The sequence below is a fragment of the Onychomys torridus genome, chromosome 5 (assembly GCF_903995425.1).
Source record: "Onychomys torridus chromosome 5, mOncTor1.1, whole genome shotgun sequence".
NCBI classification, from domain to species: Eukaryota; Metazoa; Chordata; class Mammalia; order Rodentia; family Cricetidae; genus Onychomys; species Onychomys torridus.
The window spans coordinates 70,552,228-70,567,027 of record NC_050447.1 but is presented as its reverse complement, the minus strand read 5'-3'; the positions used below and the strand labels follow the sequence as shown (position 1 = coordinate 70,567,027).

The 14,800-nt window shown below is 44.1% G+C and overlaps 1 protein-coding gene across 9 annotated transcripts in view; it reads left to right on the top strand.

The window, feature by feature from the left end:
- Positions 1 to 14,800, top strand: part of Frmd4a (FERM domain containing 4A) — a 579,710-nt gene that overhangs the window by 430,095 nt on the left and 134,815 nt on the right. For all 9 annotated transcript variants that reach the window (XM_036187607.1, XM_036187611.1, XM_036187608.1 and 6 more), the window contains one exon: positions 6,735 to 6,829. In XM_036187607.1, coding sequence (XP_036043500.1) covers positions 6,735 to 6,829 — 95 coding nt within the window. The remainder of the gene's footprint in view (positions 1 to 6,734; positions 6,830 to 14,800) is intronic.

Below are 14,800 nucleotides of genomic sequence, written 5' to 3'. Positions count from 1 at the left end.
TCCTTGAGGATGTAGGTTTTGGGCAGGAATGAAGTTTTGAAAGGGAACTAGACAAAGGTGAGGTGAATATAAAAAGTAGGACTCCTGTCAAAGTATGGTCTCAATTATCAAGATAGCGTTTAGGCCTGGATTTTATATACATATTCATATATAAATATAAATATGTATGTGTGTGTGTGTATTTTATAAACAGTAATGTAGAGCTAAAATGACAACGGACGTGTGTAATATTTACTTTATGCCACATGCTGTACTTTATGTAGGTCATTTAACCCAGATGACAGCATTGTGACATGGGTACAGTCCTTATCATCATACAGATGAGGAAAACAAGGTGCAATGAGGTTAAACAACTTACTCCAGATTGTATAAGAAAATGAGCTATGTTAATAGGTAAGATTTACTAAGCAGGGAAGGTGCCAGGGCTGTGGGAGTTTTTGAATGAGCATATACAACCTTTGGAGGGTGGGGGCTGAGTAGCTTGTAGAGAAGGAAGCAGTTTGATTTGCTAAGAGCATGAAGAAGACTGTTCTAGAGTCCTTCGTGGCATTAAATCCATCCCATCATTTGACAGAAGGGAAGACAGAGGGCAGAGGTTTTATCATTTGTTCAAGGTCATCCATCTGGAGTGAGTGCCTGTCAAGGCCAAAGTGGGTGTTGCCTGTAATATTAGCATTGCCAAAGGATCAGGGTTACATGGACAGTGCCTAGAGCTCCTTACAGCTTACAGATGTGCTGTGTATGTGTGCATGTGTGTGTGTGTGTGTGTGTGTGTGTGTGTGTGTGTGTGTGTACATGTGTGGAGATGCACATGCATGTGTGTGGGCATACATGCAGAGCCAGAGGTTGACACTGAATGTCTTCCTCAGTTACTCTCCACCATAATTTTTGCCACAGGGATTCCCACTGAATCTGGATCTTCCCAATCAGGCTAAACTGGCTGAAGACAAGCCTGGGGTGTGTCTACCTCCCCAGCACTGGGGATAGTGGTCCATGCTGTCATATCCACTTTTACAAGGGTGCCAGGGATCCAAACTTAGGTTCGCATGCTTCTGTTGTAAGCACTTTACATACTAAGCCATCTTTCCATCTCCAAGTGCTGTTTTGATCATGGTGGTAACACACATCACCTGGAAGAAGTAGGGATGTGCTGGAAGTACATAGGACATAAACTGATACTTTAGACTAAATATGGCAGATATGCCTGTGGGTTCTCATGAGAGCCAGCACCTTCAGGACCTCACATGAGCCTGGCGGTGAAGTCAGAGCATCAAGGGCCCCCTGTCCTCTCTCTAGCATGTGGTGACTGTGCAAGTGTCCAAGCTTAGTTTTGGAAAGTCATATTCTTCGCACCATGGTGGCTCCAGTGTGCAAAGCATGCTGGGAGGTAGGGGGCATTTGCAAGGAAATTTGTTATCCTGGTCTAAGGAGGAAGGCAGGAAAATAATTTGAGTTAAAGTAGGGGAAAGAGAAGCCAGTAAAAGAAGACAATTAATTACAGACTGAGAGAAAGCCCATTTTAAGTTCACTGACATCGCACCAGCATGGCCAGTGACCCTGAAGAAACTGGCATAGTTCACCAGGGATACACAGGACTTGCTTTGCCCATAATGCCTTCAGGCCCCTGCCCTGTTTGTCCCATCAAAATCCATGGGGCTACAGACCTCTTTCTTTGCCTCTCTCCCAACCAGATCCCTATAAGGATCCACAAATGTTTACAGCACTAGTGATTGGCAAATTACAATCAGCAGGATTCTGTAAACATCCCTTCCAAGTGTATAATAGCCAAGAGCTTTCGGCTTACCAGGCAACTCACTCCCAAAGGAACTTTCAGAATACTGTAGCTCCTCAATCATCAAGGTAGACTATCATCTTCCTCTGCAAGATTGGGGAAATCCAGATGTTGATGCCATCAGTGGCCCAAGCCTTAATGGAGACACAGTGCCGGAGTCAGGCAGGATACACCTTTGCATTTGTGCTAACAAATGACCCTACTGTCTCAGTAGTACAGACAGTGAGGAGTACCGGACTTCAGCTGCTCTGACTCCTAGGGATGAAAGCAATCAGAAGCTGGGCTGTTGCTGGTCACCTTGAAAGACATGTATAGGGTTCTATGAGGATTTAAGATAGAGTTTCAACCTCCAAGTCTTTAGAATCTTCTGTCATTTCCCCCATCACTGACTTGATTCCTCTATTTTTATTCTTTATCATATTTTATGTGTGTGCTTATGTGTATAGATGTATGTGTGTGCGTGTGGAGCCTGGAGGCCAGTCTCCCATGCCAATCCTTAGGCACTTCCTATTTTTTTTCTTTTTGAGACATAGTATCTCATAGGGACTTGGAGTTGACCAAGCAGTCTGGCCTGGAGCCCCAGAAATCTGCCCATCTTTGCCTTCCCAGGCCTGGATTACAAGCATGTACCACCAACTGTACTTTTTCCCTTTCATTCTCTCATGGCTGCTGTTTTCTATTTTAACAGGAGAGAAATTAGTTCATTACATCAGTGGACAGCTCAGGGTGTCAGGGTCTGTTTTCCTTGCTGAACTCCCATTGGTTAGTGTGACTCTTTTTTTTTATTAAGTTAGTTACCTGACAGTTTCATACTTGTATATAATGCATTCTGGTTACTCTCCCACACACTTCTTAACTTGACTTCTAGAGACTGAACTCAGAACCTTATGGCGTGTGAGACAGGTACATTATAGTCACTGTGTCCCCCTTCCTCCCAGCTCTGGTTCCTTTGTTTTTCAATTGTGGGTGCCCTGAGGTGAGCTTTTCTTCCCTTCGGTCTATCATACTGTTCATGAAAAGCAGTTGATGTTTCTCCATACTTCATCAATTATTTGCCCCCAAGGATATGAACAGAGTTCACCAAAGAGGGTCAAGTTTGTCCCCATCCCCCTGCCCCAAGCTGGGGCTGCTTGCACTATTTAGTTATTCAGAGTAAAATTTCCAATATATGAAGGGTCTGGGGAAATCAGAGGAACATGTCATTTTGAAGGGGCCAAAAGTCAGCCCCTCTAAGGTTCTCAAAGAGCAACGGTTGTTCAGTGTGTCAGGACGTCTCTAAAGCTCTGAGGCTTGAAGATCAGAGGGCAACTCATGTTAACTAAGTGCACAGTGATGATGTATAAATCTGTGATATCAGCGTACTGACCCAGCATTATAGCCCTAGACAGGCCCTTTAAGACATGGTGCCTGACCTCTTTCTCAGGAAGAAGTAACCTCAGGCATAATGCAGAGGAAGGTGACCACTTTGAGACAAGCTAGAGTTTATATTTTGTTTCTTTAAAAAAAAAAAAAACTGAGATAAATATGCACAACATACAATTTACCATTTTAACCATTTTGTATATATACAATTCAGGAGCATTAACTGCATGCACAGTGTTATCGAAGGTTGACCACTGTTTCCAAATTTTGTCAGAAGCAGAAGCAGAAATTCTGTAACCATTAAACAGTAACTCCTCATCCTCTCCAACCCCTGGTGACCCCTGTGAAATCACATGATCTTAATTACTTATACAAGTGAGAGGACAAAAGCACTCCTTTTTTTTTTTATGGCTCCTCTCAGTTACCATGTCATCAGTGTTCATTCATGTAGCATAGATCTGAATTTTGTTCCTCTTTAGGGCTGAGTAATATTCCATTTTGTGTGTCCAGACCTTGTTTCTAACTCTGGCTTTGCTGAGGCTGAGAACAGCCTGACTACTGACTCTCAGTCTTCACTGGCAGAAGGATAGTTTTCTGTCATTTAAATAATAGTATCATATATAGACACTCTCAGAACTGTGTCTGGGATAGAGTAGCAATGCCTCAGATAGTCCTTTGTAAGACATGGCATTATAAGGCAGATGTGTGTGGGTGTTACAGGTCAACTGAAGTTTTTCCATGTGTCCCTTTCTGTCATTTCAAAGGTCTTAACTGGGTGAAGAACACAAATATCCAACACCTATTAACCATGTTCCCTGCCCTCCACACTTCCCTCAGCTCTCTTCCTACACACCTTGCATTTTCTCCCAACCATTTCTGTAACCAGTGAGTACCTCCCTCCTCCTGGATAAATATATGCATCTCCAACTGTATCTGTTCCTTTTCCATTGGTGTGATAAAATACTCTGACAAACAAACCAACCAAAAGCAATTTGGAGAAGAAAGAGTTTATTTGGGCTTCCAGTTCCAGGTGGTACAGTCAGTCCATCATGGCGGGGAAGGTACGGCAGTGGGAGTCTGGCCTGGCAGTTGCAAAGTAGAGGCATCACATTGTACATACACACACACACACACACACACACACACACACACACACACACAGGAAGCAAAGAAAGAGCAGGAAGTGGTTACAACCCCTTAAAGCTTACCGCCAACGATGTGTGCCTCCAGCAAGGCTCCGCTTCCTAAAAGTTTCATAGCTTCTTCCCCAGCAGCACTGCCAACTGGGGACCAAGTGTGCAAATACATCATTCTTTGGAGGACATTTCTCCCAAGTCGCCACACTGAGCAAGAGTGTTCAAATATCTTTAAAATAGTATTCCCAAAGAGAGAGAAACCTCAGTGCTGTGCTTTTCAAGAATAAGCTAGTTACCTCCCTGTAGTTCACAGGAGCCCACAGTAACTACTTCTTAGTCACACCTCATTTTCTAATACCAGATTGACCCAGTGAGACCACACACTCATTGTCTCTCTCCACTCATCAGACTTGACCTCAAGTGACTTTCTACCCCCACCCACTAGACTTGACCTCAAGTGATTTCTGACATTTACAAAAGATCCAAATCCATTCCAAGTGCTGGAAGAGTTCTTGCTGGCTAGGGTGCTTCCAGGGCAAGTCAAAAAGATAATCCAAAATTGAGAAAAAATGACATTCAGATATGGTCTTGTTGTGTAGCACAGGCTAGCTTTGACTCCCCATTCCTCCTACCTTAGCCTTCTAAGTGTTGGAGTTACAGGTATGTACTACAGCGCCCAGCTCAAAATACTTCCAGAAACAAAAAGCATCACAGATATACTGTGGCTACTTTGAAAGAGATGGCAGTCATTCTGATGGATAAATCATGATCCACTACATTTTTAAATGAGCCTGCTGCCTCATTACAACCCATAAATCACATGCAGCCCAACATCTTCTGAAAAGAACAGTAGCATGGGCAGCAGAGCCTGCAGCATCCCACAGCATGTGCTCAAGCTTCAGAACTCAATCTCGCAGCATCTTTCCTAATTCATTTGCAAAATTCTAAAATGTGCCGTGTACATCCCTCTGCATTCCCATTGTAGACATCTTCCTATTAACGAATGAACGTTTGACTTCCAATCCTGAATTTCCTACTGGTTTAGCCTAAGGTTGTATAGTGTGATGGGAATAGAAGTAGAGAGCATTAGATGCCATTGGTTCATCAAAGTCGGGTTTCCCATTGATCACTAATTACCAACGAAGGAAGTACTACCATTGCTACAAACCCATGTGGATCTAGGTGGTCTTCACTGCGGAGCTGGTGGTCATAGAGGCAGGAGGAGGCAGAAACAGCTGCCTGGTCTCTGGGCCTGTTTCTGCCCCATACAATAGACAACCTCATAGGATTATGAGGATTAAAGATGTGTAAAAAGTGCTTAGGACAGTGACTACCACAGGAAATACACACAGTTCCTAACTCATCGTGGTTCAGCATAGGGATGTTGAGCTTGACAATGGTACAAAAGCGATACGCATTCAGTAAAAATTATACTTTGAATTTCGCACCTGGACCTCTTCCCTGGATCAGGCTATGTGCTACAATCTCCTCTAACGATGCTGAAAGCCAGAGCCCCCAGTTACCCATATGATCACCAGACGGGAAGCAGCTGGGCTGTGGCAAGTGTGTCCAACCTTTCAGTGCAGTAAGGCAAGGTTGCCATCCATCAAGCCCATGCTTAGAGACTTGCAACTTAATTATAAAGTAAATCTCATGGTGCTAATGTTACCATTTTGTCTTGGGCTCACACCTGTAGCACTGTGTTGCTAAGCTCTGGTACTCATCTTAAATGTATTTGGATGTAACAGCATCTTCACATTGCAATAGGTAACCTCATCTTAAGAATTGGAGGGTCTGCCTGTGTTCGCTAAATAGATCAATTAAAAAAAGGCATCTTCTTGTCAGTATAGCATAAGGTGGGGAAGGAAAGTCACCAGGCTGGACAGCCCCGCTAAAGACCCAAAGTGTTATTTGTTGACAGAACCAACCTTGCAGAGCCTCCATCTGTTACCTGGGACCTTTGACTTGGTTGTTTTATACAGCAGTATCCTAGTGTTCTCAGTCTTTCTCTATTCCCTCCCTCCCTCCCTCCCTCCCTCCCTCCCTCCCTCCCTCCTCTCTCCCTCTCCTCCTTCCTCTCTGTGTGTATGTGTGTGTCTCATGTAGCCCAGGCTAGCTGCAAACTTACTATGTAGCTGAAGATGATTTTAAACTCCTGATCCTCCTGCCTCCACTTCCTGTGGCATTATATGAACGCCCCGTCACAACCAATTTTATCCTGCGCTGACAATCAAACACGGGGCTTTGTGCATGCCGGGCAAGAACTAGACCAACTGAACTGCATCCAAGCCCCTCTTTGGATTTTACGGAAGTCACTTGTGTTTATGTAGTGTGCCTGAGTTTTCAGATATTACACAGAGAACATGCTAGAAACCCAAGATGGTGGCGCGATTTAGTGGAGGTCTCTCGTGACTTAATCTTTTCCCTTTGTGCTCTTCTTGCAGCCCAAGCTTTTGGCCAAGGAGCTTCTTGACCTTGTGGCTTCTCATTTCAACCTGAAGGAAAAGGAATACTTCGGGATAGCATTCACAGATGAGACGTAAGTGCTGTCCAAAGCCCACAGACCCCAAACAAAAGAGCAGGATGGGAAATTGCCCTCTCTCAGCTGTGTACATCAAAATCAGCTGCAGGCCGCTTGGGTCCCGTGGGGGTTGGGGGGTCAATTCAAGTTCACCATCTGAATTTCAAAAGCCAGTGATCATGCCTGGAGCAGCCAAAGGATATAATTAGACAGATGCTAATATTATGAAATTATTAGGTCAACGTTCTTATAATCAAGCAGATTCATGTTCCGACCAAAATGTTTATTTTTATTTTTTTAAGTAGATCTGTGTGGGTTTGGTTTCCATTAAGGTTAAATGAAAACTTCTGGAAAGTGAATATTTCTCTCCAGTATTGATGAAACAATAACAGGAAGTAGAGTTGATGATAAATTCAGGGTGGAAGATGATAGCTGGTCAGTTTCACATTCTCAGCTGGAATAGAGTATACAAAATCCAAGTTCATATCACCCTTCTGATGGAAAAGTGGGTTTGCCTTCAACAGCCTTCCAGGTTGGGTCGTGTTTTATAATAAAGGAAAGAATAGTTCATTGAATTTTTTTTTCTCTTACTATATTGTTACCAAAAGTGTTTGGTGAGGATCAGCCCAAATTCTTAGATAAGAATAAACTAAAGACTGGGGATGTAATTGAGTGGTGAAACACTTTCCTAGATGTGTCCGCCCTTGGTTCTATATTAACAGGGGTGACTGTAATTGTCTAAGGATGCTGATAGTTCCTCAGCACAAAGAACTGAAATGAGTGGGACCAGGAGGGACAGAAGACGAAGTCACAGAGAAAGGGAAAGTAACAGCTGTATACATTCAGGATGGGAGAAGCCCAAGGCTGGAAGTGCATTAGACAGATGCCAGCCTGGGTATTTATAGGACTCCTGGGCCGCTCCTTTCCCTCTGTTGGACCTGTCTGGATGCCCCCCCCCCCACCATGTCTTCCCACAGTTTTTCCTCTCAATGTTTTCTGGGAACAAGAAAAAGCTGTCTCAGAGAGCCTGCCCTTTCTTCCCTATCTACCACATTTCCTCAAATTCTGCTTCACCATCCCCTGCACCAGGAAACAAAACAAAACAATAACTTACTTTAAATCAATGTTCCCTAAGAAGTCTCCTCTGTGTGTGTATTCGTGTCCACACACCCCTCCTCATCTTTAGGATTATACACATGGTTTCCTAAAATGCTCATAAGTCATGGTGAGGTCAGTGGTTGGGTAGGACAGTAAAGTCCATCCCAGACCCCAGGAGTGAAATGGGGACCATTGAGATAGGATGGCTTCTGAAACAAGAATTGGAAGCTTCTGTGTTGGTCAGTGGGAGAGTGACCATATGCATCTGTATGTGGCTGTGGTTGGCCTTGCAGATCTATGAGTCCACACATAAGCATGAGGACCTAACTTAAGTCCCCAGAACTTAGGTTAAAAAATAAAAGCCAGGTTTGGTAGACCACATTTGTAATCCCACCATGGGGAAGGTAGAGATGTTATGGATACTCTCAGCAAAGGATCAGCTGTGCACTCAGAGAGACAGGTGAGTTCTTCTTTGTTTATGGGGAGGCAGGAAATCAGGCTAATGCTTTGGAAAGGCCTAGCAGCCCTCTACAATTTCTTACAGCCTTTATAGGTCAGTGAAGAGTGTGGCCACCTGAGAATAGTCTCTGAGTCTCATACCAGACAAAAGGAGTTTCTGTCACAGTTAGACATGCTTACAGCAATAGAACCTGTGGACATGAACATTCTACAGTTAGACATTTTGCAGCTAGCAATCAAAGCATACAAACATTTGAAATGGCAATAAAAAGTATCCTTTCTTGCTAGATATAGTGGCACATGCCTTTAATTCCAGCACTCGGGAGACAGAGGCAGGCAGATCTCTGTGAGTTCCAGGCCAATCAGTGTTACCTAGAGAGACCTTGTCTCAAAAACAAAAACACTAACAACAAAAATCTTTCCTTAGCCGACAGGATCTACAGTATAACCTTTGACAGGATAGCTGTGCCAGCTAATCCTTAAGGTACTCCAGCAGGTACTTACCATCCCAGGATAAAGAATATGAACAAGCTGGCAGAAACTGGCATACTTACATAAAATTTTTACTCATTTTACTTCTGCACAATCCTATAATTTTTAGGTAAACACTTCCATTAGGCTATCATAAAATAAAGTAATAATTTGATTAGGTTAGCTGTATATACAAGTACACAAACTATATATTTGTATCATCTCTCCAGAGACAAACTGACCTCTTAGGCTCACTGTCCTGCCCGCCCACCTACCCTACTCAGCAATGAGAGACACTATCCCAAGAAATATGGTGGGAGACTGGAGAAATAGCTCAGCAGTTAAGAGTACTTGCTGTTATTCCAGAGGAACTAAACTTGGTTCCCAGCACACAGAGAGTGGCTGACAAACACCAGCTCCAAGTGTTCTGGCCTATACAGACACCCACACGTATACACATAAAAGTAATAAATCAATAAAACTTTCTAAAAGAGAGAAAAAAGTGAGCAACAACTGAGTAACAAAACCTCAGGTTATCCTCTGATCTCACACGTGCACACACATCACACCTGTACACACACACATGCACCCCACATACAAGTGATGTTTGGGGTAGTGGCTGTACAGAAGCTGTGGAAAGTGCAAAGCATCCTCTTCCTCACACATGGAGCCCACTGAGGTGCAAGGCAGGCAGGCTGACTGGCCTTCTCTGATCTAGAAGGGCCTCCACCTGCAGGTCAGGAGAAGTGCAGCCAGTAAAGCATCTGGCAGGGAGTAAAGAAGAACCTCTTCAAACAACTGCACATCTAGACAAACTGAGTTTCACAAACACAGACATTCTCGACCCTCTCGGCTGAGAATTCCCATGAGAATCCCCATGAACCCCCTAATTACTCTCCATGCTGTCCCCACTGATTGGAAGGAAGCCGTAAGCCTCAATCAGTCATAGCCTCATTGTTCCCATTTCCCAAATAAGTTTACTCAATTCATTGAGTCCATGAACTCTGGACAGTCCCAATTAGACTTCCCTTCGGAGTCAAGAGTTGAAAAATGAGCATGTTATCTTGGGTCAGGGAGGAAGAATTGTGTGTGAGGATTGCAGACCACAGCCCTGATAGCCCTAGCCAAGAGCAATGGATCAGAAGGGTGGAAAGCAGTCTTTCTCCAAGGGGAGAGGAGGACATGAAAGCCACACATCAGAGGTGGGAGGTGCACACCCCTGAGTCTAATGGGCCATCCTATAGGCCTATGTAGTTGGGAGCTGAGCTCTCCTGATTCTCTGCTGGCCTGATAACCTACCTGGGTGTGTGTCCATTCGTTCAGGTATGCCTGTGTGTAGAGGGCACTCGAGAGAAGCGCCATCCTCCTCTTAACAGGTTTCACAGCCACCCTCTGGACAGTCTTAAGAATAAACAGGCCCACCAACACTTCCTCCCAGATCTGAGTGGGAGGGTGTCACCAGCCAGGACCCATGAAAGTGAGCCGAGCCACCTCCTGGTTCCTAAATGAGAGCAGACAGGTGTGCCTGGTGCACTAGGGAAGAACAAGCAGATGTCAGCCCCAGAGAAAGTCAAGCCTCTGAGAGGCTAGCACAGGAAACAGACCAACTGGACAAGGACAAGGGTGACTTAGGGGACAGTCCTTCATGGCCTGATAATACCTGGGCCTACATACATCTCTGGGCCTCTTTGATAATTGGAACATTTCTCCCTTTCCTTTCAAGAAAGAGAAGAACAAAGGTTGCCCTTTGGACTTGGGCCTGGAGGTGTGACCCACTCTAAGATTGGTGTTTCCTATGTCCCAAAGCATGAACCCAGCTTTTCCTCTGCTTCTGCATGCCAAGTAACACTAACATGTGTGTGTGTGTGTGTGTGTGTGTGTGTGTGTGTGTGTGTGTGTGTGTGTGTGTTATGTTGTTGGAAATCAAACTCAGGACCTCTTGAATGCTAGGCAAGTACCACAACAGCTAAGCTATATCTTCATCTCAACATGAAACATTTTAATAACTGTGTTCATATCAGACATATGTGCCTCCAAGGTGTTTGTGTATATGTGAGTGTGCACACACTATACTCTGTTTTATACACACACCACATACAAACCAACAGTAGTGTCATTGGTCTGTGGCAGCTTGTGGTAAAATACAGGAATCTGCCTGTTACCCAGTCCAAATCAAGCAAGATACAGACCTGCAAAGTGGATAAGAGCTGTAAGCCACTTTGTGTTAGGTATCACCTGGCGTGGAGAAAGAGAGGGAAAGCTGGGTTACTGCTTCTGGACACAGGGATCACCAACCCAGAGCAGATCACGCCCTTAGGCACATGTTCAAGGGGCAGCACTGGCCTTCCCAGGAGCAGCAGGATGTTTGGCAGAATGTATGGTTCTTAGGTAGAAATTGTCAGCCATCTTTCAGTTTTAATTATGGTGATGACATTTTGTGGGGCCTAGATGGAACCCTGAGGAAAATAAATAAATAATGCAGACAGGGAATTGGAAGTTTCCCTAGCCCTCTGCGTGCCCCCCATAATTGGTATTTATTGATAAAGTATCAGAGACAACAGTGTAATATTTTACACCTGAGAATATACAATGTTGTTGGTAACCAGCAGTTGCCGCATTGATACAAGTTCTTCCTTCTCTGTTGTTATTTTATTTTGAAGCTTTTTATTTGGAAATAATTATAGAAGAGTTACAAAGACAACACAGACTCCCTTCACCTTCCACCCAGCTTTCCCCCATGTCAGCATCCTGCAAACCCTGTGGTACATAGCAAAACTATGACACAACACCACTGCTGGATGAACTAAGCCCTAAGCTCTCCTCAGATATCACCAGGATGCCCATGATTTTTACTTCCTGCTCTAGAATTCAGTTGCACTTGGTAACTTTTGATTTGCACTAACTCTGTCCAAACAAAGAGAGCTGCAGGTGGTATTCATCTTTCAGTGTTCCCAGTGGTGATGAACTAGGCAAGCAAGGGCAGTTTGGACAGCTTTGACACATTCTGAAAGCAAAGGCCCAGGGAGAAATTTAATCTTTACATAGTGCTTTAGAAATTAGATGGGGTTTTTTTGGTTTTTTGTTTTTAATTTTTGTGTGTATGAGTATTTACCTGCATTTGTATATGTGTGCCCCATGTGTGCAGTATCCACAGAAGTAAGAAGAGGGCATCAGATCCCCTAGAAGAACTGGAGTTACAGATAGTTATGAACCACGTGGGTCCTGAAAACCAAACCTGGGCCTCTGAAAGAGCAATATGTGCTCTTAACCACCTGGCTATCTCTCCAGCCCCTTGGAATGCTCGTTGATGGGTGGCTGGAGCCAGGGTGTCCTTCTACATTGGTGATATATCGGAAGGACCCAGGACACTTTAAATTGAGTTCTTTCATTTGCTTGGTTTTTCTTCAAAGACCCCCAGTTTGTTCTGACATACAGCTAAGTTCAAAAGTCCTGTTCCAGGACCTCGAATGTCAGAACCACTTTCTTCCTGCCCCCTTGATTCATTTCCAAGAACGACCCATTCTACTTGATCTTGGACTATCAGGGACCGATAATGTCTGGCATGTCCCAGGGGTATAAGACATTGCAGAGGGCTACCTTCCAGGCACCATTTCTAACAGTGTGAGAATCAGCTCCTGAGTCCAGATTTAGTACCCCCTATGTATAGAGACTGCAAACTGAGGAATGAGGACACAAAGGTCAGTGGTTTGGCTTGAGTGCTTTCCTAGCATGCCAAAGGCTATGGGTTTAGACTGTACCACAAAGGAAAAAACTAAACAGACAAACAGCCTAACTAAGATTTCCATTTATCCAACATGGCATCCTTTTAGAGAGAGTCGTTTTTATATTTTATTTTTGAAATAGTTGCATTACTATTTTAATTCCAAAATGTTAATATTTTTAAGTTAATAATGGAGAGAACACAAAGGACCCCCTGTCAAAAGCCAAACACTAAATAACTTCAGACAAAATAAGCAGTCAAACATACCACAAGTTGAAGTAATGATTGTCACTGCAATTAAATTTGTCTCCTGTCCCCAATCTTGTGAGGGGCTCATCAGATGGGATAATTGAATATCCATGTCTTAAAAAAAAAAAAAAAAAAGAAAGAAAGAAAGAAAAGAAAAGAAAACCTTTTAAGAACTGTTTAGACATTTGAGGGAAAAAACACGTTAGCCATTATTGTGCAAGCATTGTTAGAATGGCCTTTCACATGCCAGTTAAGAAAATGAGGGGCTCTCGGCCTATTACTTCATCACAGATCTCTTTGAAATTTGTTAGAACTAACATTCCTTCCCTTCCACAAATGTTTGCATACCAAAGTTTTGCTTTAGTTTTAGAGGGGTCGTGGGCACCATGAGGCCACAGTCCTAGTTTGAGAACATAAAAGGTAGTCAAGTAAGGACCATTACTTTCAACTTCCTGCATCATAGTTCTTTATGTGTGTGCATGTGCGTGTCTGTGTTAGCCCAGAGGCAATCTCAGGAACGTTATCCACCTGCTTTGAGGCAAGTGTCATTGGCCTAGTGCTCACCAATTAGGCAAGAATTGATGTCCAGCAATCCACAGGGACCCTGCTGTCTCTGCCTCCCCAAAGTTGGGATTACCAGAGCACCCCATCACACCTGCTTTCTTATGTGGGTGCTATGGATCAAACTTGGCCCTCATGTTTGTGTGGCAGGTATTTTATCTGCTAAGCCACGCCCTAGCACCTGTGTCACAATTAATTGAGTTGCTTGATCGGTACAGGTCTTGGAGTCAGAGTTAGCTCAATAATGAATGTCTTGTTGGCAGCACACCTGTGACCCATTGCCAGGCATGTTGGGTCCTAAAGTGGGCCCAAGTCTGCATTGCTCTGTGTCCCTTCTTATGTAGAACACATGGCATTGGCTGAGGCATCCACAGAGTCCAGCAGAAGTCACTAGTGTATCTACCATTTAAAAATAAAGTTCAAAAGCGATTTCTTATCGTGGGAGCAAAAGCCAGCAGTAGCCACTCTGGGATCAGAATTTACTCAGAACTGGGCTTGTGGTTTCCACTCATTAACTCCTAGAAGGCAGGACAGTGAAAGTCAGTGGCTCCAGCCCACCATGCCGGGGCTGTCATTGCTACTTTTGGGAACTTGACATTTAGTGCTCATGACAGCCTCTAAGATGAGCACACCACTGTCACACGTCACAGCAAACAACGGCACCTTATATCGAGTGGACCAGAGAAGTACTGGAGCATGACTTTATGTATGTGTGGCTAAGATAAATAAAAAAGAACAGTGCCATTCTGGCAGGGGCTAAGCACTTCAGTCAGTCCTGCCCACCCCCACCCTGACCCCAGTGCAGATGATACTGAAGAGCCTGGGTCTTATTCTAGGCATGCAGAATGAATTCCTCATACCTGGGGCAGGAGCATTGGCTGTACCTGGTGACAGTCACTGAATCTATAAGAAAATGCATGTCAGGGCTGGGGAGATGGTTCACTGGATAAAAGTGCTTGTTCCACAAGCATGAGGACCAAAATTGAAATCCCCCAGAACCCAAAACTGAGCAAGAAAGGGGACTTTCTTTCTGTCCAGCATTTGGGAGGCAGAAGCAGGAGAGCCTTGGAGCAAGGCAGCTAATTAGACTAGTTGGAATCAGCAAGCTCTGAGTGCAGCTAGAGAGCCTGTCTCAAAGTGGAAGGCCCTGAAGAAAGACATCCAACATCAACACTGGGCATGCACATGCACACATACGAATGTGTACTCACACACGTGTGGGCTCACATACACGCATGAGAACACACACAGAGAGAGAATATGGATCTTCAGGGCATGTTGTAAAATTGATGCATTTGTTTTCTTTTTTTTATATAATTATTTATGTATTATGTATCCAGTGTTCTGTCTGCATGTATGCCTGCATGCCGGAAGACAGCACCAGATCTCATTATGGATGGTTGTGAGCCACCATGTGGTTGCTGGAAATT